Source organism: Lontra canadensis, unplaced genomic scaffold (assembly GCF_010015895.1).
Source record: "Lontra canadensis isolate GAN:19392208 unplaced genomic scaffold, GSC_riverotter_1.0 scaffold19, whole genome shotgun sequence".
Classification (NCBI taxonomy): domain Eukaryota; kingdom Metazoa; phylum Chordata; class Mammalia; order Carnivora; family Mustelidae; genus Lontra; species Lontra canadensis.
In genome coordinates this window covers 21788521-21808063 of record NW_022631013.1, presented here as the reverse complement: position 1 = coordinate 21808063, position 19543 = coordinate 21788521, and the positions used below count along the sequence as shown (strand labels likewise).

At 40.9% G+C, this 19543-nt stretch overlaps 1 protein-coding gene across 11 annotated transcripts in view; it reads right to left on the bottom strand.

The window, feature by feature from the left end:
• ZNF462 (zinc finger protein 462) overlaps window positions 1–19543 on the bottom strand; it is a 144282-nt gene that overhangs the window by 82268 nt on the left and 42471 nt on the right. For 10 of the 11 annotated variants that reach the window (XR_004383044.1, XR_004383043.1, XM_032860780.1 and 7 more), the window contains exon 2: window positions 32–281. Coding sequence is in view for 9 of the 11 variants with exons in the window: in XM_032860780.1 (XP_032716671.1) it covers window positions 32–251 (220 nt within the window). In the remaining 2 variants the exon portion in view is untranslated. Of the gene's footprint in view, window positions 1–31; window positions 282–4403; window positions 4494–19543 lie in introns of those variants that run through there. The other variant, XM_032860779.1, reaches the window with a different exon arrangement.

Genomic DNA, 19543 nt, shown 5'->3' with positions numbered 1-19543 from the left:
TCAGATATACCCAGAATCAGCAAAGATTTACCTGATAAATCCTCTGCGATTGCAAATTCGTCCTTTATCGAAGAATACTCCACCTCTGTCTGGTTACTGGCGTTCATGGACCCGGATCGTGGCTCATTAGCATTGTCTTCAGCAACATCAGTTGGCTGCAGAAATGCTGTGTGGACATCCTGGATGTGCGCCTTGAGATCTTCGTAAGATGGGGCTCGGAAGTCACAGCCATCACACTGTAGCACCTCCATGATCTGGGCCTACCTTCTCACATTAGGAACCTGTGACAAAAGTCAGAATACAGTGTCTGAAGAACTGTACTAGCTAAATATCCCAAGTCGATGGGGCTACAAGTCCATTAACAGAAACATTTCTAGTATCAGCAGATCTTTCACTGAACTATGCCAGTTGGAATGTCCACCAAAGAAATGCAACCAGACGTAACAGGGATAGTGTCCTTGAGATCCAAACATCAAAAAAGTGTAGGGGCGGGTGGGGGGGGACCCAGATAAACATTTCCCACTTTGATATAAATACATCTTCAAATGCCATTGGTCAAGGAAACCCTTAGCAGTTCAAGAGTTTTAGTAGTTTCTGAATTTCTTGACTGATTTCAAATTTCTTGTCAAGTCAGTATTGACTTTGATTCTGGCTTGGACCTTTTTTTTTTTTTTTTTTTTTGGGCGGGGGGAACTAGAACCTTCTCAGAAGTAAAGAGGATGTCTGTACAGAAAAAAGGACAAATTTCAATCTTCATTAGCTGTTCTAATATTAGAACATTGATGTTTCATCCCCAAATGGTGAAATAGTATTGAATTTTGGGTGCTGGTAGAGAGAGCTTTTATTATGCCTTTTGTTATTCTAATACTTTAACTGATATTGGGGTATGCCTCTTTCCTCCTTTCCCCAGTTTAGTTGTGTGTGCGCACGCACATTTGTGTATGCGTTTCATAAGCTAAATGGTTATTTTGCTCTTTACTATCTACCAATTACAACCTAACACCTTCTCCAACTAATTAGGTCATAAACTATTTTTTCTCATGAGATTCTCTAACCACCAACTTCAAATGACAATCCAGTTTCTAGTTTAGAGTTGTACCTTGATACCTAGGGTTTACATTAAGGTAACAAACACAGTTTTGAAGAGGGGCTTCTAAGCTGCGACTCCCTTCCTACGCCTCTCCTTGACAAACATGCAGTGTGTACTTGCCCACAAAAAGCTGCAAACCTGGGGCAGAATAAAGCAAAACTTGCCCAGCTACCTTCACTCTGTTCTTCGCTGGGTGATGGAGAGACACAGATAGCTTCCCACTAACTCAACGGAGAGGTTCACCATTAAGCAATTAAAAATGTATTAGAAGGTGTAGTCTGTCCCATCGTAATACATATCTTGAGCTGAGATACCCGGTTATTATCTTAATCAGTGAGTTACTTCATGGAGCTCACCGCAAACTCTACTGAGTCACTGCAATCTAGAACCAGATGTCCAAGGACTAAAGCCTTTGCCAGATCTTCCTAGACTTCTACTGTACTGCAACTTTTGCTACTTTTAGGGCAAAAGGTAAATTGATTCTGCAGGAGGAACAAAGTCAAGCGATGTGTCAAATGTAGAGAAAGGAGCCATTGCGGGCGGATTTTCTATGAAAGAATGCTCCTGCTGATAGCCTGCTAAAATAACTTCTGGCAAGTCCAGCTCTGGACAGACTGAGCTTGCAGAGTGAGACACAGATATTTACCTCCTCTTCTTTCACCCAGCAATCTATCCTTTTTCAATAAACACTGAACGGTGCACCAGAGTCTTTTCAGCTAAGTCTCAACATTCGAGATACACAAGCTTTTATGCCTAAGCGCCAACCCAAATTGTGTGGAAGAGGTTGCTATCAGCTCTGGATCAAATTACAGCCGTCACTGAGGCCCCACCCCACTTCTCCTTTCGCACAGTCCATTAGACCTGAAAACAAATTTTTCCATGGTGCAGACGACTCCTGCATTTAGAACACTTCACAGAAAAAAGCAGACCATCCAGTGTGCACTCCCCATCCCCCAAGCCTAGCCCTTTCATCTCAGCCAAACAAGCCACAGCTCTGCTGAAAGTGTTTATCACACTTTCAAGAGATATGAGCTCCTGCGTCACCGAAGCTCTAAGACTCACTAAGCTGCCCTAGTCCTCTGAGCTTCAGGAGCGGCCATTTTAGCTCGGAGCTTCTCTTCCGTGCACAACATGGCTTCTCTGGGATTCTGCTAGGCTGACAATCAGAAATGAGCAGTAGAAGAACAGGCTGGGCTCCTCCTATGCTCTTCTGCTCCCAACAAAGAATGAACTGTTTGCACTGCTTTCCGAAAAGCAGCACCTTTCTCCTCCTCAAATGTCATTCACCAAGATCTCCGAAGGTTCTTTTATCCCATGATTGATAAGCTTGTTCGTTAGTCCCAGCAGAGCTGACTGGTTATGGCAGGACGATCCTGGACCAGACCCTGTTCTACAGCAGGATTTGGGGGTGGGCTGGGGGGGACCTCCAGAATGCCTTGGCTTCTTGGGAGTCGTCCTTCCACACACAGAAGACATACCATCCGACTCTGCTTGCCAGATTCCAAAGTCTAATGACCTTTGTTAATCACCAGCCAGTCTGTCTGCATCAGCAGACCCTGCCAACAGACACACCCTTCAACACAAAGGCTGTAGCTATTCCTTTTAAAAGAGGTTCTCTGAAAGCTCCATTGTGTAGCCCGAGAGGAAAACAAAATCTCTTCCCTTCAAAACTTCAAGCCTTTAGAAATAACGCAACAAAAGGCTTTCTGCTGTGTGTCTTTTGGAAATTTTGAGCCCGGTTTGCACAACATCAACAAAAATGATGGTTCTGCACAAGGAAAGCAGGGTACCTTCAGCACTAAGTCATCCACCCAGACATGAAATTCATCTCGCTATGCGGTTCTCTAATATCTTGGTGTCTTCGGAAGCTGTTATCAAGGATTCCAACTTCACTGGATGCAAACACAAACCAACAGTCTCCTTGTTCTGCTACAAAGGAGATTAAAGGGTCATGAGATCAGGGGGAAAAAAACAACCCACTGATTTGGAAAAAGAAGAGATGATGAAAGTGATTTCCTAATGGGTTCTAGCTTTAATGTTGTTGCAGTCTCTACCTCAAAAATAGCTCAGAGCCTTAGAAGAGGTTAATCTCCAGGCTGCTGAGAACCAGCGTCAGGTACAGCTGAACGGCCTTCAATTTGATGTCTGCACCAAGCCCCGAGAGGAGGACGGAGCCTCCTTTGAAAGCCATTTGCCTTTGTGTACACATTTGTCCTGAAGACGCTGACAGAAGAAGAAAATGGAAATTTCCAGCATGGCCTAAACAATCAAAGAAGCAGAAACCCGATGTGTTTATGAGACTGAGGATGCACACACGTGCACAGAGTGAGAGCGGGAGGAGAAGAAAGGAATGGGGGAGGACGGGAGACAAAGAAAGCCGGACCCGAGGAGGACCCATCCATCAACCAGAGTATGTTTTCACAGCAGATGGTAATCCGCTGAGAAACCCACAACCAGGAAAAAGAGGAGAAACGCGCTCTGCTGCTTCTCTGACTGCTTCATCCGCCCAGAAAGAGCAGCAACCCTCAAAGACTCAGCTAGACACTGATGTGCTCCAAAATGATGATTTAAAGCTAAAAGCCTTGATCTCCTATCTACTTTACTTCATTTAAAAATACTGTCATAATGAGATTAGCAATACCCCCCTCCCCACCACTGACCCAATCAGCAAAATCAAAAGCAGAAGAGGAAGCTTCAAACTAACTAAAAAGAAATGCTATTTCAGAAGGTCTTGGGCTGACTCTACAAATCAAACAAGCACCCCCATCTCCTACTCCCCCCACCCCCGGCAGTATTCCCAGGCCTCTCAAGGTCAAATAGGCATCGAGGACCGGACTCTAAACACCACCCACGAAGGGACCTGCTCTGTGAGTATGGATTCTTCTCTAATACCTTAGTGCCGAACGTGATCAGTCCTCCTGACACACGAGACCCCTAGACCATTCGAATTATTCACTGCTCTTCAGTATCATTTATTCCCCATTGCTAGTGTGTTCCATTTCCATTTCTAGTTTGGGGATTTCCAAAGGTGGGGGTCTGGATGAGAAACCCTAACTCCAACTCTCCACATCTGACAAACTCTTGAAGACATAGTTAAAGAGAACCCAGAGAGATCTCGTTCAAGATCGGGAATGTACACGTGCGAATGGGGAAAGGGGGATGATGGACACAGGCTGCTCTCTCGTCTACACCACCTGCACCCCCACTTTTCTGTGCCCAGGATCCCGGGGAGCCATCATGGCTCGGTGAAGGTGAAAGAGGGTGATCCACAGCTTCACGCCCCGTTCTTCTCCCGCTCATGGCCCAGACGTACCTGGAGAGGGGGAGGCACGCTGGATGGTTCACGGTGTTCTCACCACCAGGCCACCATCAGCCCTTGCCCAGGGCAGCTTGGCGAACACTGTTCCCCAGACTTGCATAAACATGGTCTTCAAGTCAAAGTCCCAACGGTCTCCAGGAAGTGCCTGAATTAAAACACACAGGCCTTGCCTGGATCGAACCTGTTCTCTGCCTGAAGGCCGCAGATCAGAAATAAAGCGGTGAGGCGCCACGGCCACGGGGATTCAGCAGCAACTAATTATAACCTTCAAAGCCTTGGAGAAATAGAACCAGAAACACCATAAGGTCCTTTTCCTCTGTCCACTCCAGAAACCTAGTTTCATTTATCAGGCACTGAGCTCCCCAGTTCTCCTGAATCACAATTCTAAGAAAAGGTTTTAGTTAGCACCTGTTGTTTGTGCTTTTCTTACTTTCCAGTGAATGGAAAAACCAATTATCCAAGGACTGGCAGTGGAATGCATCAACTCTGGAATAGTTCAGCTAGAAAAACAGAAGCATCAGGAACCTGAAGATCAGCCTACAAATATATTTGGAGATCGGAAACAGCTGATAGGGTGAGGTCAAAGAGCTGGGGGAGGGGGGTGTTAGGTGGTTAACATTTCTAACGGTAAGCCCTGGCACTGCCATGGTTTGGGAGGAAGGAAGAATTTCCATGCTGAGGATGAAAAATGGGGGGAACCACTAACTCATCCACTTGTGGACGTGGGCTGCTACTCTGACAACAAGGGGTGTTCTGTGTCAGTACTTATCACTTGCCCTTGTCACGGTCAAAGCAGGACTTCTGGTAACTTAAAAATCTTAAAGCATCTTTCCAAGCCCAACTGCACGGAGAAGAAACTGAGGTGAAACTTCCTTCAAACAGCAGTTGCAGGATCAAGGTGACAGGCAAATGCAAACGAAGACTTACTCTCTCTCTGCATATGCAATAATTAATTGGACTGATTTACTTTGACCTCAGATACGAGCATGTGCACTCCAAATTGGACAGGGACTCTATCAGAGCAGAATCAGCCCCTTCCAAGTAAGTACCCATGATTTATGTACTCCTCCCATGTTTAGTTAAAAAAAGAAAAAAAAAAAAAACAAACAACCCTAGTAATAAAATAAGCCAGCAAAATAAACCAACAAAGAACTCCTGACAACAAGCTACCTCCATCGATCCTACACCATCGGCTCCACTACAGATCCCGGCTTGCCATGTGGTGTCTTCAAATGTCCTATCAAATGTTTATACTGTTTGCTACATGATCTAAGCAGTTCTGTGTACTCTTGGCAATTCACCACACTAATGAAAGGTTTAACATATCAGGGAGGATAAATAATTAAGGAATTCAGAAGGGAGACACAGCTGTTCTTCAAAACCAAATTTTCAGAAGAGAAAGGATTAATTTGCAATCACATATGTAACCCCCAATATGAGACTGAATTTCAATACTGAGCAGAGAAATACCAGGAGACCCCCGAGTCCTGCCAATGCACCTTGCCTCTGTTCTATGTGGTCAGACTGTGGTCCATCTGTGGACCTTGCACGTCGGCACAAGTCTGGAGCAGGCAAGCTGCAGATGAATAACCCACTCGCTTTCTGGCCAGTGATGGTCCTTTTCAGGTTATCTCTTGTTTTAGCTTTGTTCTGCATCAAGTTTTCAAGGGTTACAGGGCACGTTGAGTACTATTTCATAACAGGTGCCTTTGGGATCATCATTAAAATGAGATGAGCATCCAGGGATGTAATCTAAGTGACTAAAAAAACTATCAGATATGTAAATAAGGAGCAATTCTGGCTGAGTGACCTGTTATGAAAGCAGGTAGTGAGTGTCTAACACAGAAAGAGATAGTACATACCTTCTGGAGAATTCATGCATTCCTTTGCAATGATATAAGGCTAATTGAGGCCAACAGGCCAATCGGCAGCCTGCCAGCTCTCCTGTCCTTAGAAAAGGAAGCGTGTGATTTGAACAAGGAGATAAAAGAGGAGAGAAGGGACTAGAAAAGAAAGGGAGGAAGCAGGGTAGTATCTCAGCAGCTTTAGACTTCATTGTCTAGAAAGGGGAACCTGCAGTTTGCCAGATAAGTCTAATTCTGAGAAGTGTCCTGACAATATTCTCCTTGAGAAACAAAACAAACCAAGAGGCCTCCTCTCAGTAAAATGCTCAAAACGCAACTGTGACAAATGAGATCCCAGCTCATCTACTTCTTTCAAATGACGGAAAGCCACTCTTGGTGTTGAATGAATTCTCTGAAATGTCATGGGCCCATCAGGAAGTTCCTTGGAAACTTTGAGGCCATTCTCGCCCTAGCACTGAGAACAAGAGATAACTGATTTCTCTCCTGGAGGGCCAATCCGCACCCAAATGGCAGAGACAGAAAATCACGGTGTTCCTTTAGAAACTCTTCAGAATGCTGGCTGGGTTTCTACAGACACTTTTCATGCTACAAGAACTCTTATTATAAAAATTGTAAAATTAAAGGGAAGTTGCAGTGATGCTGCTGGGTCTTCATTACAGAACTGATTGAGACGCAGAGTAAGCAGAAGTTGCGGTGAAACTCATCCTTCCCACCATGAAAGAACAACCCGGGCACCGAGTGGTACCTCCTCAGTGGGTCTGAAAGCCTGACCAGCCTCGGGCGATGGTCATGTAGGTCTTCCCGCCGTAACCACTCCTGGCGCTGGCCTGGCCAACCACACAAAGTCTAAGTTCCACAGTTTCAGTGAACGGATCCAGAAACCATTTTAACAATTTACATTTTTCTCTATTACCACTCCGAGAAAAACGAAACAAAACGAAACAAAAAATGGCATATGGCTGTTGCCTTGTGGAGAGGATAAGGAAGTTTTGCTAGAGGAACTCTTTTATTTAAGGGAAAAGCCCACGAAAATCCCAATCTAATCTGTCAGACACTTGCACGTTGCCTTCTGTACACGGTTCACTCAGAAGTTCAGATAAGTCACTTTCTTTAGACCAGAATCATTCCAAGTTTGCCCATATCAGTGGCACACAAGGGCCGGATCCAAATGCTGCAATGACCTCTCCAGCCTCATTCTTACATCTGACAAAACTGACCACACAAGCCTGGCACCTCAGTCTATCTTTCTCCAAACCCTGGTTCCTGATCTAACTACCCCATCAGGACAAAAGCCCTCAGCAGACTCCTTTCTAGAAAGCTAAACAATGGCTGGGCTTGTGTGGATCATGAACACTTTGAGATCCTCTTGCTCAAGGAGACTGTGGGCTGTTTTTTGTTTGTTTGTTTTTCTTTTCTCCTCTGGCCTCCACCTATAGCAGAAGCTATCAGAGGCTGTCCTTCCTCCTTATTAAGTTAACCAACTGGCCCGTTCCTATCCATTGGTTGTTCTGACAAATTAATAGAATCTTATAATAGGAAAAACACATTATGTGTTTACGTATTAGAACTGGCAAATACCCAAGAATTAGGAATTTTTAAAAAAATGACAGGCAAGGAATTTCTTTTCTCTTGCAATCTCCAATCTACTTTCAGCAAGTAAATTTACTCCTGAAAATCACTGCACCCCAAGAACTTCAAAGCAGAAAGTTAAGACATTTGTTTGCCAACCCAAGATTAGAACTTATCACCATATGAAAACACTAGAATGCTCCAGTACTCCGCCAAGCCCCCCATTCTGTAAACCCTTAATGATGTCTCATTTTTTGCCCAATTTAGTTTTCTTCAGCTTATTCACTTACGTTGATAGGAAGGAAGATAATGATACAGAAATGCCTATCCAGCAAGTAAAAGAATGTTTCTAGCAGGTGTGATGACTCTGCCCGTCACCTTCACCTTGACCAAGTCTTTCAAAGCCTTTATTGGGACATTTTGCTAAATGTAAAAATTAAGATATTCAACCTTTTTATACAAAAAAGGAATGTTTTACAGTTTTCCTTTTCATCTCTAAAAGACCTTTTTTTCTGGCTTAATTTACTCCTTTTCTTTTCTTATTATTCAGAGACAAATAAATATGTAGTTTTATATGGCTGACACCTCATCAGTGAAGTCTGGGCTCAAAGGTTCTAACCTCTAAGAGGCATTCCCTGACAACTCCATCTAACACTTTCCCACCCCCTTGACCCCCATGAAATTGAGCCCCCTCTCCACAACCCTGACCACACTCACTTTCTCTCTACCACATTCCACTGCTTTATTTCCTTCACTGTTGCTAAGATGCCTGTTTGCAGTCTGTCTTCCTCTAAAACATAAGCACCCTGAGAGCAAGTCCATGCCTGTCTACTCACATTGGTATCTTCAGCACTGGGGACAGTCACACAATGGGTTCAGCAAATGTGTTGAATGAATGAATGAATGAGTCAGAGCCTCTGAAGATTCCAATCAAAGATGAAAAGAGTGGTCAGGAGATTGGATTCTTCTACTAACACTATGTTAGTACAGAACAGTGTTGGTCCCAACCAGGAGGACTTCTGCCTACCTGCCCTTCCCGGCTGCACCACCGCTACCACCGCTACCACCACCAAAAAACCGCAGGCTTCCTATTTGGGAGTTTCTGAAGACATCTTTGGTTGAAAGACATCACAACCAGAGACTAGGGTGCTACTGGCATCTAATGGGTAGAGGCCGAAGATGTGGCTAAATATTCCACAAAGCACCAGACTGTCCCCCCAACAAAGAATGATCTGGTCCAAAATGTCAATTACACAGAGGCTGGAAACCTTTTCACAAGTGGTCTGTCTGGGGGTTATTTTCAGTCTCTGTATATAACCCACCTGCCTTTATAGTCCTTGCATTGGAGTCCTGGCAAGGAAATCTCTGAATTAGATAATTAGCAATTCTCTTCCAGCTCAAAGATTTTATGATTCTATGATTCTAAATGACCTTAGTAGTCTTGAGATTACAGATCACAAGTTTTTAGTTTTATTTTTCTGATTTGGGTATTTTATTAAAAGTTTTTCAAGAAAAAAGTAAGATTAGGGTGAATGATTTTCTTTAGTGATAAGGCTATTGCACTGTTGATGATCCCATGGGCTTGGAGGGTCAGAGGTCTAAATATCATTAAAAATGGTCAGGTTCTACACTTAACATGTGGCCTCCAACTAAAATTTTTGTGGAAAACAAGATGCACATGTTCTCCTCTTCAATATGTAAAATTATCTTCTTTCAAAGTGATGGGGACCCAGGCTACTCAAAATCACTCTTAAGAGGACGAGTCATGTATTCCTTTTGGTTCTCAGACCCCCAGGGCCCAGCACAGGTCTGGTCCTGATGAGAACTGTTGTATGCATAATGTACACATGCCTGCTTTCCAGAACACGTGCCAGGGCTACCAACAGAAAGCTAAACATTTAGGGCCCTAAGCAATTCCAGAGAACCTCTGATGACCAGAAAAACAAAACTGAGTGTTATACAATACTCCTTCCCACTCCAGCTAATGAAACTCAGGAAGCCACATCATAATGATTAGCTAACTGCAGGGGTACCAGGAATTCTAAGTCTTCACTTGTCCTTGTATTTGAAGTAAGTGACCACCTTCCTTTTCATCATCCACAGGGAAGGTCCTCTGGCTGCATCATTTCACCCATATATTTATAACACCATTAAGCTTCCCTGAGCTGATGTGACACTTGGCATCATCACCTGGCACTATTTCTTGAGACTATTTCCCTGTCTTCCCTCCACAAAAACCCTTTAATTCTTGTTTGCAAGGATTCTGGAAAGCCTGAGGAAAAATTCTCCCCTATAGATCAAAACCATAGAAACATTTTCAGGGGGTGGGGTGGGGGGGAGTATAACAAAATTAGGTAGGAGCAAAATTCTCTCTCCTCTGTGTCCCTGAAAAATACTGAAACAATATATTACTCATGCCTTCCTTAAGTCCAATGGAAGTATTCACTTAAAAGTTAATTACCTATCATTTCATAATGTCCAGTACAGAGGAGATCTTAAAGACCATGTAGATCAACCTGGTCCAGTGTCTTCACCTTTTAGGTAGGGAAACTGAGGCCTCACACAAAATACCTGCCCAGGACTTCTAGCACATAAAGTCTCTGAACCCGGGCGGAAAAAAATCTTTTCAATTCCATAATTTGAGAAAGGAAATCAGCAGTAAAGATACTCTATAAATGTTATTCAGCTCATTAATAGCTATTCACACTTAAAGTCCATGCCCCATATATCCTCAGTAACAAGAGCCTTTCTTCAGTGGGGAGGCCGACTCCAGAATCACCTCCCGTGTTTCCTCCGCTCTGAATTCTACACTCAGGAGAGTCACTGAAAAGGTGCAAAATCCATCGTCTGCAGTTTGACTGTTCAAAGACCCTCTTAGGCATGCAAACAGTGTGTTCCTACTTTGGAAACACATTCCGGAAGACTGAAAGTTGCTGACAAAGGTATACAAAGAAGGACAAGAGCTATAACACTGAATTATCTTTCTTCAGAATCCAACCTCATGGAATCGGAACAAGGTTATGTAGTAGCTTTATGCCTGCCAAATCTACCCCATGAGAAACATCGTCTTGTTTCTTATGGAAAATGTGTGCTGCCAACAAAGTCACTGAAGAGGCTGGCTGAATGAGTCTTAGGGGCATCTGGAAATATCAGGGTCAGTTCTTTTAAAAATGGGAAGGAGAAGAACAGTCAGTTGGACAAATGCCTGGCAAGGAAGCAAATCTTCTTGTGGCCCATCTAGTGTGTGGCCCGGACCAATTAACTCCAGAACATTGCTGATACCAGGTTTTACTTCAAATTATACATTACGTTCTGAAACCAATCACAACCTGGACTGTTTTACCTCATGTACATATCTTTTATTTACCTATATTCTTAGTAGACATCTATACTCATGTATTGGATATAAAAAAGTTAATGCATCAGAAAGGCCAGAATCACCTTTAACTTTTTAAATATCGGAGGATGATCCCATGGGCTTTGAGGGTAAGGGGTCAATATCATTAATGATATTACCCATGAAATAGCCTCCAAAATTTTTATTATTTATTTATTTATTTATTTTAAATATCCTCTGATATTTAAAAAGTTAAAGGGTATCTTACAAAGAGTGCCTTATCGTAACCAAAGAGACCATAAGGGTCTCTTATAAAGGGTCCCTTATCGTAACCAAGAGAATGGTTTAGAAATCAAGAAGATGGTAAGATCTCTACAGTTTGTTCAGGTTTTCCTCCCTATAGAATTCTTTTACCTACATTTTGAAGGTCCATGTAATCCCCATCACTTATGACAATGATTCTCAACGTGGGAGGGAGGGTTCCTGGACCAGCAGCCTCAGCATCATCCAAGAATTTGTTAAAAATTAGTTAGTTCTCATGTTCCTCTCCAGACTTAATGTGTCCAAAAGGGCCCAGCAACCTGTAGTTTAACAAGACCTCAGGGTGATTCTGCTACCCACTCAGGTCTTAAGATTAAGCCCAAATCCTCCTTCCTATGAAACAGTCCCTGAAACTAGTGCTACAATGTAAACCCCCTTCTACAATGTGTAGGGAACCTTACTTATAAATGCTGTTGATTGAATGACTACAATAATAGCTATGTAGTCCTCAAAGAGCCTGAGAGGACCAATGTTTGCAAATATTTTACTTCTTATTTAGAAATTAATGGGAAAACACTAAGTTGCAGAATCCAGCATCAGAAGCTATGAAGAGCACACTCATAAAAGGCAGAGTTCCTGTCTTTGAAACAGTGAATATTGTGGACAACACAATGCTAATATTGATATTCATCTCCTTTAAAAACTTCAGAACGGTTCATGACATGGTGTCCTTGAAATTTGTAAAGTGGGATGTGGCAATCCACAAAGGAAAGAATTAGAGTATTTTATCCAGAAATTAATAAGAACTGGGTAAATCCTCAAAACCCGAGATTCTAAAAAACAAACAAAACAAAACAAAACAAAAATGAGATTCTTCCATGACAGGAGGCTTTTGTGATCAACAAATCTTATTAGAAAACACCTCCAAACTTGGAGTGGTTATTTGATCATCACACCAAAGCTAGAGTCCAGAGCTAAATTGCAGTAAGAATCAACATCTGAAAACACAGATGTGTTTGGAAATCCCTCAAAGGAAGGATATGTGCTTTAAGCTAACCAAAGGACTCCCAGAAAAAATGGTGGCTAATTGTCTCAAACTGCAAACAAAGGCTTGGCTGAAGGCAAAGAAGGAGGTCAACATAAACAAAGGGGAAAAAAAGTGTGGCCACACCAAAGCAACAGACCAATGGGGCCCTCAAATCAAAAGCAGGACTCAGAATCGCAGAGTTCAGAGATAAAATTAATCAACTGTGTCTTGCCCAGGAACCTGACCATGGGACCATGATAGACTGCTCCAAGGGCACAGAAGTTAAAGACAACCCAACAAGACCCAAACTCAGGCTCTGAAACCAGAACTGAGCAGGACTTGAGGAGAAAATTTAAAGAGATATTATTACCCTTACTAGTTGGGGGTCAAGAGCAGGTTCTGATAGTTACGTCCCAACCAGAGATAAATTAGAAAAAAAATGAACTCAGGTTTAAAAAAAAAAAAAAAAGTGATAGAAGTGGTATGGAAAAGACCAATGAATAATCTATTTTGAAAGAATAGAATGCAGAAGAAAATTATATACAATTAACAAAGATACTATGAAAGAAGAGATCAAAGATAAAATGATAAGACATCACAATGAGATGAAAAGGGACCTGGCAGGTGAAGAAAGAAACTGAAAACAAAAATAGTATTATTGCAGAACCAATAAATATATTAAAGTAATAAGAGACAAAATCCACAAACCAAAAACAAAGTTGATGATGTGGAAAACAGTCTTCATAAAACTGTACAAATACAGAGGAAAAGGACAAGCAGATGAAAGCAGGTAGAGAAGATGACAGATAAGAAGGTTTGAAAACAGAGATCCAACATACAGATAAAAGGTATTCTAGAAGTAGACAGCAAAACAAAACAGAGCAAAACAAAATAGCTCAAATCTGTGATGGGAAATAATTTTGTTGAAATCAAGAAATACCTGACTTGCTGAGAAAATGTAACAAAGAGAATCATCAAATTTAGACACCTTAGTAAAGTTACAGAATTTCAAGAATAAACACTGAATGCCATAAAATCGAGATATTTTAAAATTAGTCAATTGCGGGGGGGAGGAATTCGGGACTTTTTCCACAGGAATGCTCAGTGACAGAAAGCAGTGAAGGGATGTCTACAGAGGCTTGAGAAAGACAGGAGCATCTCTACTATTCAATTCCCAACTTTGGAATTATTCAATTCCTAACTTTGCAGTCATGTATAAAAGTATAAAAGTAATAAGAAAGCATTTTCCAATCAGCAGAGTCAACGGTTGCTGCACTTACTAATAATTCTCCTTCAATATCTACTCAATGATGGAAGATATCCAACCAAGAGAAGATTCAAAATCAAGATCTCAAGAATATGGAATGTAAGAGGTAAACAGAAGATGTGAGCACTGAATCCCTTCATCTAGAACTAAGACTGAATAATTCATAATAATTGCAAATCAAGATTATAAACCCTTCAACATAATAATTATAATAACAATAAATTATCCCATAGAATAACAATAAAATTGCACAGACTTGGGAAAAATCCCTCCGCATAATAACAGAAACAAAGAGGTAGGCATCAGAGGATAAAGGTAAGTGGGAGAAAATCCTCAACTTTCACAGAACATAAAAAAAAAAAACCAAACTTGATATTGCTTCCTTCTGAAGTTAATAAATTCCCAAATAAAGGTATAAAGCACATTAAAGTAAAAAAATTAATTAGTATAAAAATAAAAACAGACAATGTAGCTTTTAATTTTTTTTAACCAATACAGACCACATACTAAAAGGACAAAGGACATGCACAGAAATATACTAGTAATGAAATTAATTAGAATGAAGTATATATGTTATATCAATAGAGGTGATCTGGATAAAATCCTCCCGTGGAAAATAACCCCAGAGTAGATGCAAAGACAAACTCTAATTCCATTTGGTCTATAAAAGACACACATAGTAAAAAGACAAAAAAGTTTGAAAGTAGTAATAATATAAAAGATAAATCAAGGAAAGAAAAAGTAGAGAATATGATTAATATTATTCAAAGTTAAACTCACAAAAAAAGCTTTTAGGCCTACCTTTAAGTTTTAAAGAAAATTAAGGATAAGAAGCAGAAAATTTTCACAATATACAGGAAAATAATTTGTAATTATAAAAGTTGAAAGAATCCTTAATGTAAAAAAGTACAATCCACAATGAAGATTTATCATGAATATTTATGTCTCCCTAATATCACCAAATAAAGAAAAAAAAGGCAACAAATAAAAGAAGAAATAGACACAAGCACTTAGTAGATTCAATGAGGAAAGCCAACTAAGAAAAGAATTAACAGTCAGAATTCAGTTAAGGGATACATTTCAAATTCTATATCCTAGATATAGAAAATACATTTTCATTTCAAAGAATTGTGGGACATTACAAAGATTTTCAAATGCCCATGGAGGTTTATAGGAGTCTATCATGTCAGAATTAGGAGATAATAAATTACAAATAGAAAAAAGGTCCATCACTTTTACTTATAATGTAATAAAATGGGGGGTGGGGAGTGACAAAAAATTCCAAACACTTGGAAAATTCTTTTTAACATTCTCCTCAACAATTTCTGGATTAACCAGAAATGAAAACTCAACTACATACTGTGACTTTTAAAATGTTATGTATATAAAATATGGAATTTGGGAAAAGCTGTACTTAGAGGAAATTTCATAGCTCTATGAAAATTGCTAAATCAAGAAATAATACTTCTTATAAAAATCAAGAAATAATACTAAATAAAAAAAGAAGTAATACTAAATGAATTGAACATCCATCACAAGTAAAAAGAAAAAGGAAGAAAAGTGGAAGGATTTAATTAGGATAAACATAGAAAATCAGGGGCAAAAAACCCCGCATAAATAAATAAATAAATAAAACTGACCTAGAAAGAGAAAAGGTGTGCATGGGGGGGGGGGCCACAAATACAGAGAATTAAGGATAAGAAGCAGAAAATATTCAAAAATGTAAATGAAAAAATAAACTATATTTAGAAATCACTACACACAACTCATGATAATATTTATAAACATATTTATAAACCTAAAAGTAATGGATGATTATCTAGAAACGTGCATTACCAAAATTAATCCAAGAAGAAACCATACCAATGGAAGACTAGGAAAGAGACAAAGCCAACCCAATCACCTGAGAGCCTTCAAAGAATAGGTAAATCAGATATTTTTGAAATTGGTCCAAAGTCTAAGGCACTAAGAGTTTCATCAATGTATTTCCAAAGCTAGTGTAACACAGATAGCAAAGCTAACCTGAAAACGATAACCGTAATGTTAATAAAAGCAACCGACATACTTGTAAATATTGAGTCAAGAATTCAAATAAAATCCAAGTGGACATTAAAGGAATATTGCTCCATGATCAAGTGGGATGCACTGCAGGACGTCAGTATTTCAATACCAGAAAATCTATACTCCACTACATTAAGCAATCAAAGAAGGAAAAATAATTTAATCAATACAGAACAGGCTAGACAGCATGTGATGAAATTCAGGACACTTTTCTAATAAAAATGGTTTAGTAAGATAATATATGGATACGTACACACACAATTGGATACGATGGATACAACTCAGCATCATGCTTAATGATAAGACATTAAAAGAATTCAAGTTAAAAACCAGACAAGGATTATAATTACTTAGCATTGTTGTGAAAATGCTAGCCAATGCATTCATACAAGGAAATATAGGGGCACTTGGGTGGCTCAGATTGTTAACCTTCTGCCTTCAGCTCAGGTCACGATCATGATTAGGTCTGGGGATGGAGCCCCAAGTCGGGCTCTCTGCTCTGTGGGGCATCTGCTTCTCCATCTCCCTCTGCCTTTCACCCCGCCCCCCCACCTGGGGTCATACTCATTTGCTCTCAAATGAATAAATAAAATCTTTCAATTAAAAAAAAATAAAGTAAAATAAATAACACGTGAAAAAGATGAGAGAGTTTCCAAAATTCATACATAAGGTGAATGACCCAGTTGTGTACCCAGGTGAACAACACTGTCATTTGCTACTTAATAATTTAGAACTTTTTCAACTTTAAGACTTTATTAGTTGAAACATTTAGAACACTCATCAAATGTAAAGCACTGGAGTGATCTGGCAAGATATTGGTGTTCAATGGCTTTATTACAGCTCACCTTACTAAGAACGTTAACTCTTCTGCAAACCCTGGCATTCCTTTTTCTACCCTGTTTGGAACTCTTTAATGACTCCTTAAATCAATAATCTCAGATGAGCCATATGCAGTGACTTAGGAATTTCAAGTCTTGAGGTCATGAAGATAATTCTTAATTGATTATATCCTATATAATCAATTTTCAAGAAACAAGTTGCTCTACCCATGCACTGACAAATCTTTTAGTTCTGTGAAAAGAGAAACTACAATTGAGCTCGTTAAAGGAACTTAAGCAGGTGGAAGGAAGACTGTGAAAATGAACTCCTAAATCAAAGTATGAAGCCCAACTCATTGTCTTTTCCCCATAACCACTCGGAAAAAAATCTCAACCTTGGATTGGTCTGAATCAATGTATTATCCCAACTTCTCTTTGACCTCAGATTGGTGTCCTGGCAAATTCTTGGTTATAATTCTACCCCGCAGTCTGGTATTTACCTGTCTTCCATTCTTTGTTATGTCTAGTTGAGAAGAAAAAGAAGTTTCCATCTTCTGTCTGTTTTTCCCTTCCTTATCTCAAGGGGCACCCTTCCTTTGCCTCTTCTCTTGCCACAAGTAGAAGACATGCTCCCACTGCCCCCGATCTCAGGCTGACTCCTCAACTTGGTTTCCTGATCCAGTCCTCTCATGTTTCAACCAAGAGCTCACCTGATCTGCATTTTCCATTTCTCTCTACTAGCCAAATCACACCCATCTGAAAACTCTCTCTCATTCAAGAGGAAAACCTGCTCGCGCTCGCTCACTCTCACACACACACACCCACCCACCCACCCAACCCACGTTCCTGGCCCAGCTTCTTCCTTGGGAAACAATACAGGTCCAGTAGACGATGCCTGGGGTTGAATCTCAATTCCATGATTTATGAGCTTTGTGAATCCTTGACCGATTATTTAAACTCTCCAAACCTTTACCTCTTCATCCATATAAAGAAATTCACATCTCACAGGGTTGTCTGGAATAATAGCACAAAGCATTTGGCATAGTTTCCAACATACATGAAGGCTTAATTATAACTGCCATTACTACCATCAACTCCCCCTTTTCACAGACTGCTTTCCTGCTCCTTCCTTCTTCAGCCCTCTATATCTGGTACGTCTGAGTAGCATTCTGCTAAAACAAATTCCATATGGTCAAGGGCAGCCTTCTTAGGGCCAGTGAAAGGATACTATGACTCCTTACCTAACTGAAGCATTACTTCCACACCATTCTCCACCAGAGCCCGCATGCTCCTGCAATGAACTCTCTCCCCTGGGCACCTCGGACTCTCTCCACCTTGACCCCCTTCCCCCAGTACTCTTTTGTCTCAATTCAGCCCAGGTTTTCTCAATCTTGGTACATGGACATTTAGGGCCAAATTATTGTTTTCGGGTGCGGGCAGGGAGCAGAGGGCGGGGTGGACTATCCCAGGCACTGCAAAATGTTCGCCAGCATCCTGGCCTCTCCCCACCAGATACCAGTAACGTCTCCCTCCTCTGGCCCCAACATCCCAGTAGCGAAACCAACAGTGTTTTCCGCTGGTCTGAAAAATCACCCCCAGCTAAGGAATCACTTTCTCTAGAAAGCCCTGCCTGGACCCCCACAGCTGGGTTGAGACTCTTCCTAGACGTCCCTAAAAATCCCAAGCGTTTTTCATACAGTATTAGGTAGTATGTGCTATACTATAATTTTCATAGAACACTAGGTAGTTAGGCTTAACTGCCTGTACCCCACGGTGTACTTTGAGTTCCTTCAAAGCTATGACCGTGTGTGGTTCAATCCCAGCCTTGGACCATGGTTGAAACCTACATACTCTCCTTCCTTGACTTGGAAACAAACTTATTATGAGACATACTTTAATACAGATTTGCACGGGGGTGGGGGGGACCCATGCATACTAATATAAACTTTAATTGTAACATGCATACCTTTTGAGAAATTAGAAAGGTGGAGAAGGATATGTGTCTTCGTACCCAGGAATAAGGAATCAAGCCAGACTGGTGGGCTGTGTGCATTTGTGTGTACATGTGTGGAGTGGGAGGCTGACAGAGGAGCTGGAGATCAGAAATAGAGAAAGACTTTAGCCTCAGTCCCATGTGGCCCTGATCAAGGGGCCTTGTGGCTGGAGGCCATCCTCAGGGAGATCAGCAGTACCCTTCTGGTCACCTCTTTCCCTCACTATTCTCAGGCACAAGGCATCCCCTTCCTAATCTCAATGCTGTCCTTGTCTTGAGACTTCCCAGCTGATCTGGGTTTTTTTTTTAACTTAATGATACGTTTCTACCTCTATCCTCCCTGTGCACATTACCATGCTCCTTATACTGTTCCTGCCTCTGGCAATGAAATTTCAGACCAAGTAGAGTGTCCTTACAAAATACCACTTGCACTCATAAAACACGACTGCATTCCAGAAGACTGGTGTATTTGCGGGGATGAGAAATGTCAGGTCTGAAAAGAACTAACTGGTCTCCAAACAACTGATTTCTCCGCAATTAACTTAAAAAAAAAGAAAAAGAAAAAGAAAAGAAGAAGTCTTTAAAGACCCACATATGAAAGTACAATGAGGTCACTGATGGCCAAGGTTCAGCACCTGATAGGCAACGCTCCCCTCACCAAAGGTTAAGAACCCCAGGGATCCAGCACTTTGCCTGCCTTATAAAACCTGTACTTCTCCTTAAGGAATTCTTAGGAAGTGTTCTTAACATTTCAGATAAATGAAAAAGTAAGTTGCAAAACAGAATGTAATAGTCTTATTGCTATTCAAGTGACAATGGCAATAACAACGTGCTAGTATATAAATATAGGAAAAGAGAGGATATATGCCCCAAACCCTTAAAAGACGTTTTCTCTGAGGGTGGGGTTACAAAGCACTTTCACTTTCTCTGAATTCC